General features: G+C 38.4%; 1 protein-coding gene across 3 annotated transcripts; it reads left to right on the top strand.

Annotated features, from left to right (window-relative positions):
* The first annotated feature begins 1,561 nt into the window (after window positions 1-1,561).
* Window positions 1,562-3,735, top strand: LOC145074319 (uncharacterized). Of its 3 annotated transcripts, none has more exons than XM_079020719.1 (3): window positions 1,562-1,748; window positions 2,238-2,360; window positions 3,335-3,735. In XM_079020719.1, the coding sequence occupies exons 1-3, from the start codon at window positions 1,692-1,694 to the stop codon at window positions 3,629-3,631; spliced, it is 477 nt and encodes a 158-aa protein (XP_078876845.1). In that variant the 5' UTR covers window positions 1,562-1,691; the 3' UTR covers window positions 3,632-3,735. The 3 variants fall into 3 exon arrangements, 2 of the variants coding, with proteins under 2 accessions (XP_078876845.1, XP_078876846.1); XM_079020720.1 differs by having other exon boundaries at window positions 1,564-1,717; XR_013691796.1 differs by having other exon boundaries at window positions 1,566-1,776.
* The last annotated feature ends 12,574 nt before the right edge of the window (window positions 3,736-16,309 follow it).

The following is a 16,309-nucleotide window of genomic DNA, read 5'->3' as shown; positions in this document are numbered from 1 at the left end:
CAGCCAACCATGGTGACTGCCGCATTTTTAACGCCATTAGCCACCATCTTGGGTGGTTGTATATGTATGTATGTGTTGGATTGACGTTTTGTGTGAATCGGAATGCTTTTGGTAGTGTTTTGGCCTAAAATTTATATCTTTCAACATTAAAAATCGGTGGTTACCGCCTCTCGCCGCCATGGACCACCTCCGACCACGACTGCCCGTGGCGGTAGTGGGTGGTGCCGGAATTCCTAAACACTAAATGACCTATGCATCTAACCTTAGTCCGAGTGGCACGTGTTTTGGTTGGAAACGCCAATTACGGATTAGAAAACCCTAATGTCAAGAAAACCCTAGTTTTGAAGTTTTCTCAGGACCCACGTTAAACTGCTAATTGAACTTTAAATTATACTCGATAATGCCCTATGATTAACTTATGCAGTCTTGGACTTAATGAATTAAGACATTAACGGGTTTATTATGGAACACTAAATCAGGATTGAGTTAGTCATTTCCAGTTTTTTTTGTTGCTTCTTTTTAGCTCACCTATTAGGCTAACATAACATCCATGACAACTAGTATTTCTCGATTTCTAATTATCTATTTGCTTATTTAATTGGATGTAATCTGTCAGTAGAGTTTATGAATGAAATCGAGAAAATTTTCCAACATTCTTGGTTTTTTTTCATGGAGAGTTGTCATCTCGCATTTATCAGAGACTTCGTTCAATACTGAAAGGGGTTGATGTGATTTACTTTTTAAAGATGTTACAGTTAATTCTTTCCGATTGATAGGCAATAGGAGTAGGAAGTTTAACCAGTTACATTAGTTCTCCTTGTGATGATCTGCATCCGTTGTAATCATGTGTGCTAGCTTCTTGTTAGCAATGACGAGTAAATATAGTGTCAAGGTAGGTCACTTGAATCACCTAAAAAAATTGTTACACTAATATATACAATATATTTTCGGCCTCTCTGAAATTTTTTGACTGACATACCATAATTTCTTTTGTAAATAATAATAATAATAATAATAATAATAATAATAATAATAATAGACTTTTAAATCCCATCATTGATATATATCTTAATAGCCAAAATACTTAATTACCTAATAGAATTTCTAAATGATTGCCTAGTGTCATATATCGACAAAGTCAATGTCATTTTTCTAGTGATACAATTTAGAGTCATACATTGAAAAATATACTTTCGATGTTATTAATAATGATACAATTATGAAAATATTTAAAAAGATAATAGACATCGTTTTGATACAATTGTAAGATGTTTTTTTATACCACCCGACCCGTTTATAGGACTCAACAAACTACTATACTTTTTTGGCTATTTTATTTATATATACTAGTTTAATTTAAATAGTAAACAACATAAACGGTAAAAGCCGAAAAGATCAAAGATAGTAAAAGATAATTTAATCGGTTAAAAAACTATAAACCGAAAAAAAGTGAAAAGAAAGACATAAACTTGATTCGCTGTGAAAATAATACTTTTTGGAAAATAATACTTTTTGGAACATATCCGTGGACCAGGATGTAACAAAATTTTGGGCCAAGTTACAATCAAAAGGTCAAGCAAAGGGAATTCTAGAATCTAGCTAGATTCTAGAAGAGAATATAAAAGCACCGCTCGGACACTTACTTTAGTTCACAAGCTCCACAATTATGAGGCAAAGGGAAGATCGAGTGAATGTGCTTTCTTCATTTACCTCTTTTGTATGTGATGGTTACTTGTGAATTGTTTGCGGTTAGTGATTTAGCAATTCAGTTTTCCGGTGAGGGCATTTTGAAAATAAAGTAATTGAAGTTAATTGTGACAATCAGATGTTGATTATCCTCCTAAATTTTGTTTCCATATGCTATCATCTATCGTTAATGACTATACATATAGTAGTTCTAGGGATTCGCCGACTGCAGTTTGCAAGCTGCATATTGCAATTTCTTAATTTTGCTGCTAAAATAGCAAATGTGACGATTTCAGCTGTTAAATATCAATCTGATAACAGCAGTCTCAGTCTGGTTCATGTTTGATCCGGTGTTTTAGCAACTAAAAGTTTCATTTCATATCTTTGTTTTGATAATGCCTAAAAGGAGAAAGTTTGTAGACAATCATTTATCTTTAATGAACATACTATTCACCTAGGGTTTCATTGAAAGCCGTATACCTTTGTTCCGTTTTACATATATATAAATAATTTTGATTTTTTACATTATTAATGACATGCATTCTGTGAAGGTGGGTCATCGAGGATTAAAGTCAAAAGATTTCATCAACCAAATGCCGGAGGAGGATGGTTCCCTGCTAAAGGTCGCTTCAGTTGCAAACTCATGTCCAGGTTTGGAGGCTTTTCTGATTAAGGTACTTATGTTATGTCCAATTAACAAGTTCATTTAATTGTAAATATATCGGGTTTAGGCTAAACGCTATTCTTATTATTGTCCTTGCTGATATTATCTATGAGAACTGTTATACTTCTCTGTCCACATGTTCTCTTGTGAACTGCATTCGTGTTTTTTTTTTTTTTTTTGTGTATGTAATCTTGCAAGACACAATAAGCATCGACATCGAAAACTATGGGATTTAAGAAATTTGTTAAATTCAATTAAGAATTGTGTTTACAAATGATAATCATACCCCCAATGCAGTCCTATAGAAATGGCGTGGGGAGGAGGTAAGATGTAGGTGACAAAACCTTGGTCCGTAGATTACCTGCAACTTAAAAAGAAACATTACAACCATACAACAAAGAGCCTTAAAAAATGACTATTAGTCTAGCAGGGTGGACGCAGGAATACATACTAGGTGTTGCTGGTACAAGAAAAATAAGTAAAATAAAATCGAAAAATTTACCACTGCGAACAGACAGGGTAGGTGTTGCTGGTGCCACTTTGGGCACCGTTACAAAACCGCTACTGGGGTTTAGTGTTTTACTTGATTCGAAGGGGTTTGCAGTCTATATATTCTTCTCCTTTGGATGCCTTACTTACCTTTTTAAGAAATGTTTGTTTATGGATCCACAGTATGAAATAAACATTGTAACAGTTAAATAACCATTAAATTAACATTTGTTCATTGTATAATTGCTATACTTAGTTTAGTCTATGGATTGTATTTGGTAGGTCATTAAAAATTATGTTTTTTTGTTGATCCTACGGTGCCGTTCACTTTTCGTATTCTTTATGAGATTTTCCAAATCGCGCAATTCTTTAAATAACATATGATATGATAGATATCTTTGTAGGGACATTGTTAACAGATCGGATGATAGTTTTGTTTTTTATGAATTATAACAATAATCATGCATGTAATCAAGTATTGTTCTTCATTTGCAGCTCTTATGGATTTCACCGATCAAAAGGAGAAGGGATGTAAGGCGTTGTGCTACTCGACCCCATGAACACCAGAAGCTACTTGAGATTCATGGGTATTATGGTCGAGGGAGTGATCTGGAACTTGTGGCTTACTTCATAGACAATGCTGTGGCGCTGAAAGAAATTTTGATAGATCCTCGGTGTCAGGCTCGGAAGGGAACTCCAACATCAATGAGGTTCTCCAACATGAATGAGAAAGTTGCTCGATATTCACTCCAATCAATAACGCCACGAGGCGTTAAATTGGTTATTCTTTAATTGTCTTTGAAATTTCCTGTAAACATTGTTGTTGTTGATGTATGTTTTTGTTGTGATGAACCAGAATGGGTGTAATATCATGCCCTCCCTTTTCAAGAGAGCTACTGCGGTGGTACATTCATGCATGGTGTAAACATGGCTAATGGCATAATTTTTGAATTCTGCTATCTAAGAAACCTTTATAGTTTTTATACAGTAGAATCGTGTTCCTAATTGTTAATTCATTGAGTTACCAAATCACTTTATTATCACAAACAAAAAAAAAATTCGATGTTAAACGAAAAAGTTATCCTCCTTAATAAATGAAGGTTTTTTTGCCACATGTCAATCTTTCATGAGTTTTGACACTTGTCATTTTATGATATTTTTAGAATAAATATTATCCACTTGTCAATTTTTTGTTTGTTTCAATTTTTAAAATTAAAGTCATATATTTATATACTAGGTGTGAGACCCATGTATTACATGGGTTTATTTAAAAAACAATTAAATATCAAATTTTAACAATTTGAAAAGTTTGAATTTATAACAAAAATGAGAAATTTTTTGAATTATTAAAATTAATGAGGCTTTAATGTATTGAATACATTACATATATAAACCTTTTATAATAAATACCTTACATATATATTACCTTACATATTAAATGTGGAATTTTAATTTAATAAAATGAAAAATACAATAAAATGACAAGTGGAAAATAAAAAATTTAAAAATTCTAGAAAATGTCATGTGTCCAAATAAATGAGAAGAGGACATGTGGCAAAAAAAAACCTTCATTTATTATAGTAGATGTAACGTATTAAATATTATGCATATGATAGTATTAAATTGCAATAAATACATTTATTCCTTTCTTATTTTAAAGTTGTACATTAAAAAATATTTTTTGTTTATACTTTAATGTTTAATTTTTTTTTTAAATCAATCTGTGTAATACACGGGTCTTACACCTAGTTTGTTACTGTGCTAAAATGTTTCACAATTCTTGACAGCATTCCAGATAAGTTACACACAGTACAATTTTTGACACCACTCCAGATTTGTTACACATTGCTGGCTGGAGAAGTTGGACGTCAATTTGATGTTGACATCAGCTGCAACGTGGTCAGGTTGACTAGAATCCCGAAAAACTGCATGTTGGTCCCTGAAAATACCGTTATACTTCAGATTGATCTGTATCCATTTTAAAGCTAGCAGATTGGTCCCTGCACTTCAGAAAAGTTTCAAAAATGTCTCAATTTTCTTGAAGTACTTCAGTTTGGCCCATATACTTCAGGAAGTTACCTGATGGATCACTATACTTCTGAAAAGATAGAAATCACTACAAGAAAGGGGCGCATTAGCGGCGATGCGTTTAGCGACGACAGCCACTGTTAGCGGTGACATGTAATTGACGTGTTACATGTCACCGCTAATAGTAGATGTTGCCGCTAAAGGCGTCACCACTAATGCTTATACAATATCAATCTGCGTCAAATGAACCATGTTCGTTCGATCTACTTTGCATTCAACGGTGGGAAATGAGAAAAAAGGCGCTGACTTTTCCCTCCAGGGTTATCGCCGCTAATTCCCACTTGTCGCCGCTAAAACCCTAGTGTCGTCGCTAATACGTTGTTGCAGATAACCCCCCCCCCCCCCGGCAACTTTTTCCTGGTCGTTCTACCTCATTTCTTTCTTCCCCATGATTATCGGCGACTGCACCCTTCAATCATCCGACGACCTTCGTTTGCCCCACAGGACTCGTCTCCGGCAACCATTACCACCGGCCACTGGTGGAGCACCATTATTACCGACGACCACATTCATTTCCGACAAGAAAAGGATCGATTTAAGGTCCAATTTCTCCCCAATTTTCTATTCAACTTCAATTTTGGTGTTTTCCTTACTGATTAATTTAAGGTTTTTGGAACCCTTGCCAGAAAATCTATTTCTGCCGGATCTGTTGCGGGAATTATTGCCGTAAATTTAGAATTCTTACCGGCAAATCTCGAAATTACACCAACACCGGTTCCTTTTATTGTCTTTTGAAAGTATATATGTGATTTTTATGTTTTTGTGTATTATTTGTATGGTTATTATTTGAAATTTAGGAATTCTTACTGGAATTGTTGCCAAAATTGTTGTCGGACTTGTTGCTGGGATTATATATTGTATGTGTATTATTTGTGTATGTGTATGTGTATGAGTTTTGAAATTATATATGTGATTTTTATGTATGGAAAAATGAAAAAAAATGAAAAAAATTAGCTTGCTATAATAGAAAAATAAGTATGATGCTATAATGAATACGTGTAGGAAAATGTTTATGTGTATTTATATGTAAAATGTGTGTATTTATGTATGTAATGTGTGGAAAACAAAGGGTGTATATTACAAAGAGTAATATTACCAAAAGAATAATGGAATAGGATGTTAAATACGAAACATTACAAAGAGTAATATCAATAAAAGAATAATGGAGTAATATTAGCATTATCAATACCAAGACCAATAAAACACATTACAATAAAAAAAAAATTTAGCATGGTATCATTGTAACATTATAAATTTTCAAATAAATTTTTCATTTTTAAAATCACATAACTCAATATCACATTTCCAAAAAGACCACAAGATGTATAAGTTGTCAAAACACAATTCAACAAATGTTTATTAAAATCCCAGAATCCTAAAAAATCAAAATCTCTAACTGGTGTGTACAATGATGTCGGCTCCTTTCCACAATCCTGAGAAGTACCTGAAATACATATCACATAGCACGGTAATCATGAAGCTTAGTGAGTTCCCCAAAATACCACACGTAAATATTTAGCCTCTCATGGCTATATCTCTAATGAGACCCTCCAGTCCATGTGTCTCAGTGAGGACCCTCCGGTCTCACAACTCGAGTTGGATCCTCCAGTCCTAACCAATAAAGCACAGAATAGTATACAACATAAATCACAAAGACAAATGCATAATATCACATAACTCAGCGTAGGCATATAAGACCCTCCAGTTAAACTGTATCACCACTCGAGTAAGTATAGTGAGAAGACTCACCTCGTAAGTAAAGCAAGTATGTCTCGTACTCGAACCACCGATCTAGCCTTCACCTAACATAGATCGTAATTAACTCTAATTAATAAATGAGCCCTAAAGATGTTAGGCTAAACCCTCTACTAATTCTCAGAAGGATAAAAGACCATTTTACCCTTCCATGGCCTCCAAAGTCCACAGTTTGACTAAACCCTAAAAGTCAACAAAATTCAACACCAGCGCGTACACTGGGCGTACAGCCCTTTACGTTGGGCGTACTACTTCACCATGCATGCATCGGGAAACTTCGATACTTCGATGCACGTATCTGGGAGTACGCTCAGCGTACCTCCCAGACATACTTTTTCCCACTCTCCTGGTCTCAATCTATTAAGACAATAGCCATAATCTCAGATCTGGATTCCTAAAGGCTAATACTCCATAAAGTTTGTAACTTTAAGCTTTAGCATGGCAGAGCAAGCCTAAAACTCATAAACTCTCACTCCTTACTCACAAAAGTTCTCATATATCATGCATGGGGAGATCTTTACGTCCAAGATCCCATTTTTATGAATCCACTAAACTAGATTCACTTAAAGGGACATGTATTATGCTTTGGAGTTCAACAAACTCATAAAGCTTCAAGCTTTGGGACATAAACCCTAAAATGAACCATAATATGCACAAATCAAGACAATGAGAAAGCTTTGAGCTTGATACCTCCAAATGATGAACCAACCACAAGGAAACTCAGATCTAAAGCATGGACTCCAACTCTACTCTCTTCAAAACTCTTTCTTCACCTAAAGAATCCACAAAGATCACTCAAAAGCTTAAAATGGTCACTCAAGCTAAATGGTGGTTGGAAATGAGACATCATGTTACTTAAATAGGGACACACCACACAATTAGGGTTTTCATTTTGAGCCTAGAACGCCCAACATAACCTCTGGTATGCCCAACGTACTAGGTGGCCTTCGCTTCCATAATACGCACATGAGTACGCTGAGCATACACATGCGTACGCCCAGTGTACTCATTTGCCACCTTTTTTCAATCAATGGCTAGCTTTGAAAATTCAATAAAAAGTAAAGGTTATCGATACATACCTTACTTCAGGATGTTACAATTCTCCCCCACTAGGATTACACTTCGCCCTTGAATTCATCCTCTAGAAACAACTTTGGATACTGCTCTCGAATCTCGGACTCCGACTCCCAAGTCCACTCGGATCCCTTCCGATGTTGCCACTAAACCTGAACCAAAGGGACCTCTTTATTCCTCAATACCTTCACCTGCCTATCGAAGAACGCTATCGGCTTCTCATTGTAGTTCAGATGATTGTCAATCTGTATGTCCTCTAAAGGGACCACTGCCGGCTCATCGACTACACACTTCCTCAGCTGGAACTCATGGAACGCGTTATGAATCTGGATCAACTCCGCAGGCAGCTCTAGCCAGTAAGCTACCTTACCCACTCGCGTAATCACTCTGAAAGGACCGATGTATCTAGGCCCCAGCTTGCCCTGCTTCCTGAACCAGATCACCTCTTTCCACGGGGATATCTTCAGAAGGACAAAATCCCCGACCTGGACCTCGAGCTCTGAACATCGTCGGTCTACATAACTCTTCTGATGACTATGGGCCGTCAGCAACCTCTGTCTGACCTGTTGGATCTGCTCTGTCTTCTTGAGCACTATCTCAGTGCTCCCCATCACTCTCTACCCTACCTCTCCCCAAAAAATGGGAGTCCAGCACCTCCTTCCGTATAAAAGCTCAAAGGGAGGCATACCGATACTAGAGTGATGGTTGTTGTATGAAAACTTAGCCAAGGCCAAATAAGTGTCCCAACTTCCTCCAAAGTCCATAACACATGTGTGTAGCATGTCCTCGAGCGTTTGAATAGTCCGCTCGCTCTGCCCGTCTATCTGTGGGTGATATGCGATACTGAAATGCAACCGGGTACCGAACTCCTCATGAAATTTCTTCCAGAACCTGGAAGTGAAACGCGCATCTCGATCTGACACTATCGATGTTGGCACCCCATGTCGTGCCACCAGCTCTCGAACATAGATCTCAGCCCATTTCTCCGCAAAAGAGCTCTCACTCATAGCCAGAAAGTGAGCACTTTTCGTCAACCGATCTACAATCACCCATATCGCATCGACACCTCGCACGGTCCTCGGTAATTTGGTGATAAAATCCATGGAAATATGTTCCCACTTCCATATGGGAATCTCGAAAGGCTGCAATTGGCCATGAGGACGTTGATGCTCCACCTTGACATGAAGATAGGTCAAGGATCTCTCGACTACCCATGTGTCACAACTAGCATTTTAGCTAGGACATTTTGTCTTCATCTAAACATCAAGTATTGTAAGACTTGTAATTTAAGTGGATATCATACTCTAGGATCCTCTTATTGGGCCTAATGGGCCAACAAACCTTCTATTTGATGATTTTCGACCAATGAAACCCATTTGGGCTCTAGTTGGGCCTACATTTCTCAAACCATAGCAATTAGGCCATGTTGGGCCTAAAATAACTCACTTATTTATCATAGGCCATGAACCATTCTATTGAACCTTGATGGGTCATAAACCCATCTCCTAATCTCAATTGGGTCGTGAACCAATTGCGTCGTGAACCCCATCCTTCCCCATTCACGGCCCACTTAAAAAAAACGATGGGATATTAGGAGTGCCACCTCACTAATGACCAACAAATAACAAGGTAATTACATCCCATATCTCCATGCAACATCAAATCACCTCTCCCCCCCCCCCCCCTCATTCTTTTTCACGGACAAAGAGCCAAAAACTCCCACCACCTTCATTTTCCTCTCAAACTCGACCAAAGACTTCTCTCTAGAGATCACAACAAATCTCTCGTTTCCTCCTTGGAAAATCGTGTGTGATTGGGTGTGTGCTCAAGAATACATCATCAAAGTTCATCATCTTGGTAAGATATCTTATATTCTAGTGTTTAACTTCATCATATAACAAATCCTCCATCCATTAACCCACCATTTCATGATCCATGCTCTTAGAACTTCATAGATCTTGAAAATCTCCTCAAGGAAACATCTAGGGCCGAAATCTCCTTCAAACTCTTCATCAAACCGAGAAAAACAACCCAAAGTGAGTTCATACCCCCTATTTTTGGTTTCTACTATGTTTTGGGGAGAATACAAGTTCTTTTGTGTAGATCTATTTGTTTATGCATGTATGTGTGTTTTTTCATGTTATATGTTGTGTTTATGATTATGAAAATATGCTAGATCTTTACAAAACTTGAAATATCTACTATACTTGGTGATGTTTGTGAACTAAACCAACTTATGTGACATATTATGAGATGGGAAAGATTAAACATGCTAGAAATGTTTGAAAACTTACTAAAATCGTGTAAAGGGGCCATTTTTGACAAAATAAACAAAAAAATGAGGTTCTTATGTTAACTCATGGTTTTGAGAGGACCAAAAGAGTCATTTTTAAATCAAAATGGATATTTATGAAATTCATGGTCTTAAAGGGGTCAAAAGTGCAAATTTTCAAAAATAGGTTTCTATATGGGCCTTCACGATTTTAATGGGCCAAATATGCCAATTTTCACAAAAATTGGTCTTATTTATGTAACTCACGGTTATTAGAGGTCAAAAAGGATTATTTTTGCTAAACATGGTTAGTTGCAATATTTGAGACCCTACAAGGACTAAAAATGTAAACATATTCATAAACGGGCCATACTTGGACTTCTCACGGCTTTGGGCCAAAAATTCGTACTTTTGGACTTTTATGGGCTTAAATGTCATTTCAACAAAGTTGTGCCAAAAATGTAAATTTTTGATAAGAGTGATTAAAAATGTGAATTTATTAAAATTTGGGTCAAAAAGATGGATTTATCTATAATGGACCGAAAATGCACATTTTTATAAAAATCAAGGCAAAAATGATATTTCTATCAAAAGTGAGTTAAAAATATTATTTTTACAAAAAGTGGGCCTTTTATGTCATTTTGGTAAATAATTGAACTAAAACAAGCAATAAGATGACAAACGGGCTAATTGTGTCATTCTCATGTTATTGGGCCTTAGTGGCCCATTTATATGCTTGATAGGTCCTGAATACTTTTTACATGTTTATTCGGCCTTGTTGACCAATTTACATGCTCGACGGACCTTGGATACTCCTTGCGTGCTTATTGGGCCTATAAATAATATACATGTGAAATGGGTCTTAGTTGTCCTTTTACACATATATTGGGCCCAGGTTACATAATCTCATTCCTTATGAGCCTAGAAATGATTTACATGTTTAGTGGGTCATAGTTGTTCACTTACATGTTCATTGGGCACGGAATGTACTTTATATTTTTCTCTTCGCATAAATTCGATTAAGGATCTAGTGAGACGTGTCAGTTGACACCTATTGAGTGTACGATCGTAGCCTGTAGTTATAACTAGAGTCTCTTGGAGAGAGAGCGGGGGTATGTGTATAGATCTATACAGGGATGATACCCCACACCTGAGTTGTTCGCTACAGTTAGACTGAACCAGTCTAGGGTGACGAAAACCTTACCTTATTCTGTCGGCGTTCAACAATGCCAAGACAAGTGAAATTGTCATTATCTAGTATGGTTAAAACGAATCACTTAGAGGAATTAATGTTATAAATTTACGGGAGGCCATTCTCTTTTCTCATTGGATTACTCGGTAACATACTCGCGCTTGTACTAAACCTCGGGGATTGATATATCAGCATTCTCTTTTGCAGACAATATCGGGTTGTCTGGGGGCATTCTCTTTACATTCTCTTCATTATCTTTTTGCATTCTAGTAAACAATAACACACATGCATTAATACAAGATCAGACACAAACATACTAAATTGTTTTAAGAAAATATAGGATTTTCTGGTGGTTATTAAGTTATACAAATCATTTCCTCAAACATGCTTATGAACTCACCAACATTTTTATGTTGACCTTTTTAAATTAACTTGTATTCTTAGGAAACCGTTGAGCAGGTTGGGCGGAACGAACTATTGGATATTTTGTTATATTTTGTTTCATCATACTTTACTATTTTGGCATGTAATATTCAAGACACAATACTCGATGTAAACAATGTATGTTGTTATATTACATGTGTGATGATGATGATCTTATGTTTCAATTATATACTATGTGATGATACTACAAAGTTGAAAGTCACACCAAGCCCCCGGGCGTTTCCGCCGTCTGGTTCAGGGGTGTGACAAATTGGTATCAGAGCATTGTTTATAGTGAACTGGAATATCTAACTACATATACTCTCCTTACACACTTCTCACCCTTCCGGTTTCTCACACAATCTTCATGGAAGAGGTTCAGCAAGGAATCCTTTACTATCAGGCCCTGGTGGCTAATGGACTAATTGAAGGAGACCCTGCAATAGGTCAGGAGGCAGATCCCGGTGTTGGGCCTGAGGAATACGTGGAGACAGACTATGAGTTCGGAGAACTCGACGAGGTTATGGCGGAAGATGGGGACAATGATGAAGTTCCCAGTGAGCCTCCCACTTCAGCGGTAGTTCAGGACCACTCCACAGCACCACGGGATCCCATTGATAAGACTCGCTCCTTAAAAGAGGAGGTTGCCACCCTTCGGCAAAAACTATTAGCAGCAGAGGCCCGAGCCGTGCAGGCAGAGCACGAGAGGGACGAGATCACCAGGGAGATGAGCGAGATAGCTGATCTCGTGGCGCGACATTTTGGCATATGATTTCACCATCAGACCCTTCTCGTCACAGCTAGTACTCGTTCATCTGCTACCTACTACAGTTATGATTTTCCTTTATGTACTACTCTATGTACTATCTACTACATGATTAAGTGATTACACTACTCATGGAGTCGTCACTCTGTCCGATTTTATTTCATTTCATGTATTGTATGCCTTATGTAGGCAAATTTTCATGTACTCAAAAGTTAGTTCTTAATGAAAACGGCTATATATTTTCTCATGATGTTCTTATTTGCTATGTGCTATATTATTATTACTACATATTGATTGTATGCACTCACTTACTTACACACAACCGAATCACCGACACTGTCTATAATCAAGAAATCGTGAAACTAGAATACACTGGATATTCAACATTTTTCCGTTCCACAACAGAAAGATGCCTCGAAGACCGATACGTAGAAACTGCAACGCAACACCACCACCACCGCCTCCACCAGAAATGGTCTTAGTTACATTTCAAGCAGCAGTTTCAGCTACAGTTACAGTAGTGTTGGCTCATATTCACCACAGGAACAACAGTGGAGGTAACGGGTAAGGGGATGGAAGTTCAAACCAGGGGATGAACCAAGGACCCACAAGAACCTGTACCTACAAAGACTTCACGAACGCCAAGCCTCGAACCTTCAACGGGACGGGAGGCGTGATAACTCTGACAAGATGGATAGAAAAAGTGGAATCAGTATTTGAAATATGCGGATGTCCTAAGGAGTGCAAGGTAAATTTTGCGGCTTGCACATTCGTCGACCAAGCTCTCTCTTGGTGGAATGGTCATGTAGAGGCCATGAAACTCCCTATGGCGAATGCTATACCATGGGAGGAGCTTAAGGAGATGTTGATGGTTGAGCACTGTCCAAGAGGAGAAATTCAGAAGATGGAGCAAGAACCGTGGAACCTCACAGTCCAAAACTCTGACATCGATGCTTACATCTCGAGGTTTAGCGAGTTGTCTTTCTTGTGTCCAGGGATGATCACGTCCGAAGGGAAGAAGATTGAAAGATTCATCTGGGGATTGACCTCTCCAATTCAAGGGAATGTAATCGCAGCAAACCCGGAAACATATGATAGTTCTAAGAGACTAGCCAAGAAGTTATATAACCATGGAAACAAGAAAGGTGCTAAAGCAGGAGAAGCTGAAGTCAAAAGGGAAAGTGATAACAAGAAAGGCAAGAACACCAAGCGAAAAGGGAGACAAACCCAAGAGTCAACAAAGAAGCACAAACAGTAGCAGTCCGCGCTGCTACTGCTCAGGTTACCACAACATCACATGCTCCAGCCTCATCTACACCAACTACTACTAGACAATACTCAGGGACCCTACCCAAGTGTAACAAATGTGGTTTTCACCACCATGGGGAATGCAGGGAGATGCATTGCACAAGTTGCAACATAAAGGGTTATACCGCACGATACTATAGATCTTAACCTCAATAGAATCAACAGCCAAACAACAACAACAATCGCAATAACAACAACAATAATGTTGGGGCCAGTTACACTTGTTTTGGGTGTGGAGGAACTGGTCATTTGAAACGCGATTGCCCCAAAGCCAATAACCAAGAGGTAGGAGGATCAGAAAGGGTATTGACGTTGGGTCAAGGTGTAGCAGTTCAAGATCCGACGGTTGTTACTGGTACGTTCCCACTTAACAACACTTACGGATGCATTTTATTCGACAGCAGAGTCGAGCGAAGCTTCGTTAGTAACAAATTCAAACACTTACTAAATCAACAACCCCAGAAGCTAAGCCATTACGGTGGAGATGGCTAATGGGAAAACCGAATCAAGCAAAGATGTTTACATAGGGTGCACATTTTCAATAAACAACGATTCATTTCAATTAGATTTGATGCCAATAAATATTAGGATTTTTGATGTGATAATCGGCATGGATTGGTTAAGCCCCCACCATGCTGATATTATGTGTCGCGAAAAGGTCGTTCACCTTCACCTCCCCAATCACAAACCCTAATAATCTATGGTGATAAACCTGGCGCCAATCTTCGTCTCATTTCATGCATCAAGGCGCAAAAGTGTCTGCACAAGAAAAACTATGCTTTCCTCACTCATGTTGTGCATAAGGCAAAAGAAGTAAAAATTAAAGACATCCCAGTGGCATGTGACTTCCTGGCTGTATTTCCAGAAGACCTTTCGGAAATAACCCTAGAAAGACAAGTCGAATTTCGAATTGACCTAATACCAGGAGCCACATCAATTGCTAAATCACCCTACAGGTTAGCTCCCGCCAAAATGCAAGAGCTATCAAGTCAACTAAGCAAATTGTTGAGCAAAGGATTCATCAGACCAAGCTTCTCACCCTGGGGAGCTCCTGTCTTGTTTGTCAAGAAAAAGGACGGATCCTTTAGAATCTGCATCAATTACAAGGAATTGAACAAGCTCACTGTCAAAAACTGATGCCCACTCCCTCGGATTAACGATCTATTTGACCAACTGCAAGGAGCTAGTTACTTCTCCAAAATAGATTTAAGATCCGGTTATCATCAACTTCGAGTCCGAGAAGAGGATATTCCAAAAGCTGCTTTCCGAACTCGATACGGTCATTACGAATTTGTTGTGATGCCCTTCGTTCTAACAAATGCCCCCGCGACATTTATGGACCTCATGAATCGAGTCCGCCGCCCATTTCTTGATGATTTCGTGATCGTCTTCATCAACAATATTGTTATATACTCCCAGAGCAAATAGGAGCATGGTTACTATCTCCGTCAAATCTTGGAAACCCTAAGGGCTGAGCGTTTACATGCAAAACTCTCCAAATGCAAGTTCTGGATTCGCAGTGTTAACTTTTTGGGTCACGTAGTCAATGAGAAAGGGATTCATGTAGATCCTTCCAAGATCAAGGCCATTGAAGGTTGGGCGATCCCGAAGACACCGACAGAAATTAGACAATTCTTGGGTCTCGCAGGCTACTACCGAAGGTTTATCCAGAATTTTTCCAAGATAGCCAAACCCCTCACCACCTTGACACAAAAAGGCGTATCTTGACGGAAAAGCAAGAAGCTACCTTCCAAACCTTGAAGCGAGCCCTCTGTAGTGCACCAGTGTTATCCATACCAGAGGGAACCGAAGACTTCGTGGTCTACTGCGATGCTTCGAACCAAGGATTAGGTTGTGTCCTCATGCAGCGTGGAAAGGTGATAGCTTATGCATCCAGGCAATTGAAGACGCATGAGGAGAACTCACTTGACACTATTGAAGTCCCACAGACAAAACCCTAGCTGCTGGATAACAGATTCCCGAACTGTCAACATCAAAACAACACCCAATTAATAATTGGGTTCCAATACATAACCATAAGTCCATGCTTGGGTAAAAGACTACTTTACCCCCAACCTAGCTTGATTCAAGCCCAAGGCCCAAACTCACACTCCAAAGGCCCAAAAGTCAACCAATGGACCAAAGCCCAACATATGGAAAATTGGGCCCAAACCTTTCACATCGTCTCATCTTTAAGGTCGAACTATTTATTCTAGTCCCAACACCTGGCCTACGGATGGTTTAGTATCTCAAAATCATCAAGGCCCATTAATGGCCCATCTTCTGCCCTAATTTCCAAATTGGGCCCTAGTCCCTCACATGGGCCTTACGCTAAAGCCTATACAAATATGTTAGTCCATTTACTTGTTCTGGGATGGCCCATCAATAGCACAATCACCAAAGCCCAATAGAAAGGCCCAACTCAAGGCCCAAGCGAAATTAGGGTTTTTTTACATAAAATGACGATTAGGATTGAGTGTTTCTTACTTAACCCATTAAAGACTTAATCCATTAAGTCCATCACTCTACTAGATAGATCATATGGTGTGATTGGGTGAAATTCATAATTCAATTCCATTGGCCCAAAACGTG

The sequence above is a fragment of the Lactuca serriola genome, chromosome 9 (genome assembly GCF_051521515.1).
Source record: "Lactuca serriola cultivar US96UC23 chromosome 9, Lser_US96UC23_V15, whole genome shotgun sequence".
NCBI lineage: Eukaryota > Viridiplantae > Streptophyta > Magnoliopsida > Asterales > Asteraceae > Lactuca > Lactuca serriola.
The sequence above is the reverse complement of the archived record's forward strand: the minus strand, read 5'-3'. Positions and strand labels throughout refer to the sequence as shown.

What these genes read in the sequence shown, in the direction of transcription:
- LOC145074319 (XM_079020719.1), top strand. Translation starts at nt 1,692, where the DNA reads ATGTGCTTTCTTCATTTACCTCTTTTGTATGTGATGGTTACTTGTGAA. An exon ending in TTACTTGTGAATTGTTTGCG is followed by an intron (nt 1,749 to 2,237) that starts GTTAGTGATTTA and finishes CATTCTGTGAAG; the next exon opens with GTGGGTCATCGAGGATTAAA. An exon ending in TGGAGGCTTTTCTGATTAAG is followed by an intron (nt 2,361 to 3,334) that starts GTACTTATGTTA and finishes CTTCATTTGCAG; the next exon opens with CTCTTATGGATTTCACCGAT.